The sequence below is a fragment of the Bison bison genome, unplaced genomic scaffold (assembly GCF_000754665.1).
Source record: "Bison bison bison isolate TAMUID 2011002044 unplaced genomic scaffold, Bison_UMD1.0 scf7180017864365, whole genome shotgun sequence".
In the NCBI taxonomy this organism is placed as follows: domain Eukaryota; kingdom Metazoa; phylum Chordata; class Mammalia; order Artiodactyla; family Bovidae; genus Bison; species Bison bison.
Window position 1 is genome coordinate 2,070,839 of NW_011494937.1, and position 2,369 is coordinate 2,073,207.

The following is a 2,369-nucleotide window of genomic DNA, read 5'->3' on the forward strand; positions in this document are numbered from 1 at the left end:
AACGAACCTGGAGGGGAGCCAGGGGCGGGCGTTCTGGGGCGGGGCCGCCCCTCCACCGCCCCTCCCCCCCCCCCCCCCCGGCCTCGGGGTCAGGTCCCCCGGGTCTCGGGAAGCCCGCAGTGGCGGGGCCGGCCGTCTGGAGGCGGGGCAGGAGCTTTCCCAGCGCCTCCCGCCGCCCTTACTCCCCGCACCTGCGGCTCCTTTGTCCTCCCCACAGCCCCCACGCCCACCCCCTGGGGCAACCCCGACTGTCACTCTCCCGAACTGGCGTTGGGGAAATTGTCAGGGTTTTCTCTCGAGGTGGCGAATCTAGGGACGGGGTGGGGCCAAAGCCAACGAGTGCTCCCGCGGGTATTTCTAAACCAACAGTCTCGAAGGGAAGTTGCTGGGGCCCATTTCGCGTATGAGGAAACTGAGGCTGGAAGCTCGGGTCCTTGCCTGAGCCACACAGTTAAACTGCTTGAGACTGGAACTGGGCGTAAAGGGCGCTCCAAAGCTCACCTGTCCAGCCCCACCCCAATCCTGGGAACCCTGCCGATTCAGTTAATCAAGTGGGGGGGAGGGTAGCTATCCTTCCATTCTCCAAAGGAGGCCCGATACCCAAGTCGGCTAGGGGCACTGTTCCCAGCAGTATCCCCCAAACATCTGAACTCGGAAAGCCTTCTCACCCAGAGTTGTAGGGAGGGGGTGTGTGTCCAAGATCCCGCCAAACGTGCGACGTTTAAGGAAAGGTCGGAGCACCAGGAGCCCAGTACGAAAGTGCTCTGGCAAAAAGGGGTCGGCCCCTTCCCGCCCACTCTGCCCACGTGGTAGCGGTCAGACCGGTTTCTGGGGCCCCAGCAAGCCGCCGCCAGCTCTTGACCCTTTAACCCTGCCCCTCCCCCACCAGGGAAGAAAACCAGACGGGCTGCACAAACTTTGTATACAATTGGTCTTTATTTTCCTATCTGGCGATTCTAGCAAAACGTCCAGAATAGAGGGAGTTACCAGAATCCACCAGTAAAGGCAAACAGAACCCCAAAACGCCCTGGCGAGAATCTCCCGCCTCCCCCATACTGGCCAGTCTCGCCAGCCACTGATCCCAGCTCAGCCTTACATTGCTCCCCCCATTTTTGTGATTCCGACCAGGAACGTCCGGGTTGATCGTTTCTGTGGGTCTGAGGGTCAAGCTTGAGACGGTGAACATCCCCACCTCTAACGCACCACATGAGAAAAAATTTTAAAATGAAATTAGATCGGCCCTCTACCACCGGAGGCGTAGGGGCTTCCGGCAATAACCCGCAGCAAGGCGCAGTGACTCAGGCCGCCCTCCTCCCATTCCCCAGGGCGGTCCACACCCCAGGTCCTCCTCCTGGCCCCCACCCACGCACGGCAGCAGGAAGCTCCCCACGTCTGCCCCATGACGCAACGATGACCGCTTGCACAAGTATGTCACTGGAGGGGGAAGGGGAGTGCCTGGAATTCTCTGAAGTTGGAAACGCAAACACCAACGATTGAAAAACCTTATTGAAAGGGCAGCATAGCCCCCAGTTAAAAAAAAAAAAAAAAAAAGTCCGACCCTGAGGAGTTTCAAGAACCAAGCCCTTCTCCCAGTTCCAGAAGGAGTCGGTGAGGTTCACCTCCCAGTCCGTTAAAACAGCACCGATGGGAGCAACAGGTCTGGGGGGGAAGGCGCCCGCGCCCCCGGCTCAGGCTCCTCGGCGTCGCCGCTGCACACAGGTAGCGACGGTTCCCCGGCGGCAGAGTCCCTCTCGGGGCCTCTGGGCAGCCCGGGAGACGGCTCCTCTCCACGGCTTCCGCGAGCGCTCCCCCGGGGGTGGGCCTCGCTTCGGGTCTGCGTACTCTGGCCGACGGGTCGGCCCGCGATCTGGGCTCCGGTATAGCCGCTCAGGAACCCTCAGAAGGCCACCACGGCCCGCACCAGCACGTTGAGCATGTTGTCCGCCGGGCGGCAAGCTGGCTTCGCCTCGCACGCCGGGGACGCCGTCGGAGAGCTGGCAGCAGGACTGCAGTTCAGGAGACCGGAGAAGCGCCTCTGCAGGACGCGCGCCAAGTTGGGGAAGGCGCCCTCCGCTTGCGCCGGAGGGGGCTGCAGGCGATCAAGGACCTCCGAAGAGGCCCCTTCCTCCTCCTTCTCTTCTTCTAAGCGGGCTTTCTTGCTCGGAACCAGAGCGGCGTCCGCACCATCGCTAAGGCTGCTGCTCCGCCGCTTGCGGCTGATTTTGGCGGGGCGCTGGACACAGCGGGGAGGGGTCTCCTCGGCTCTCGGTGCCTCCTGCGTGTCCATGGGTTCCGGAGAGGGCTGCTCACTGTTGCCGGTCGCTGCCTTGGCTGCGGCTTCCCGAGGCGGGTGCAGGCGAGGGTCAGGG

The 2,369-nt window shown here is 62.7% G+C and overlaps 1 protein-coding gene across 1 annotated transcript in view; it reads right to left on the bottom strand.

Moving 5' to 3' along the window:
• Window positions 1-917: 917 nt before the first annotated feature.
• Window positions 918-2,369, bottom strand: part of IER2 (immediate early response 2) — a 3,365-nt gene continuing 1,913 nt past the window's right edge. The window contains exon 3 of the mRNA XM_010855446.1: window positions 918-2,369. This exon is cut by the window's right edge and continues 18 nt beyond it. Within this exon, the coding sequence (XP_010853748.1) occupies window positions 1,898-2,369 (472 nt within the window). The 3' untranslated portion in view covers window positions 918-1,897.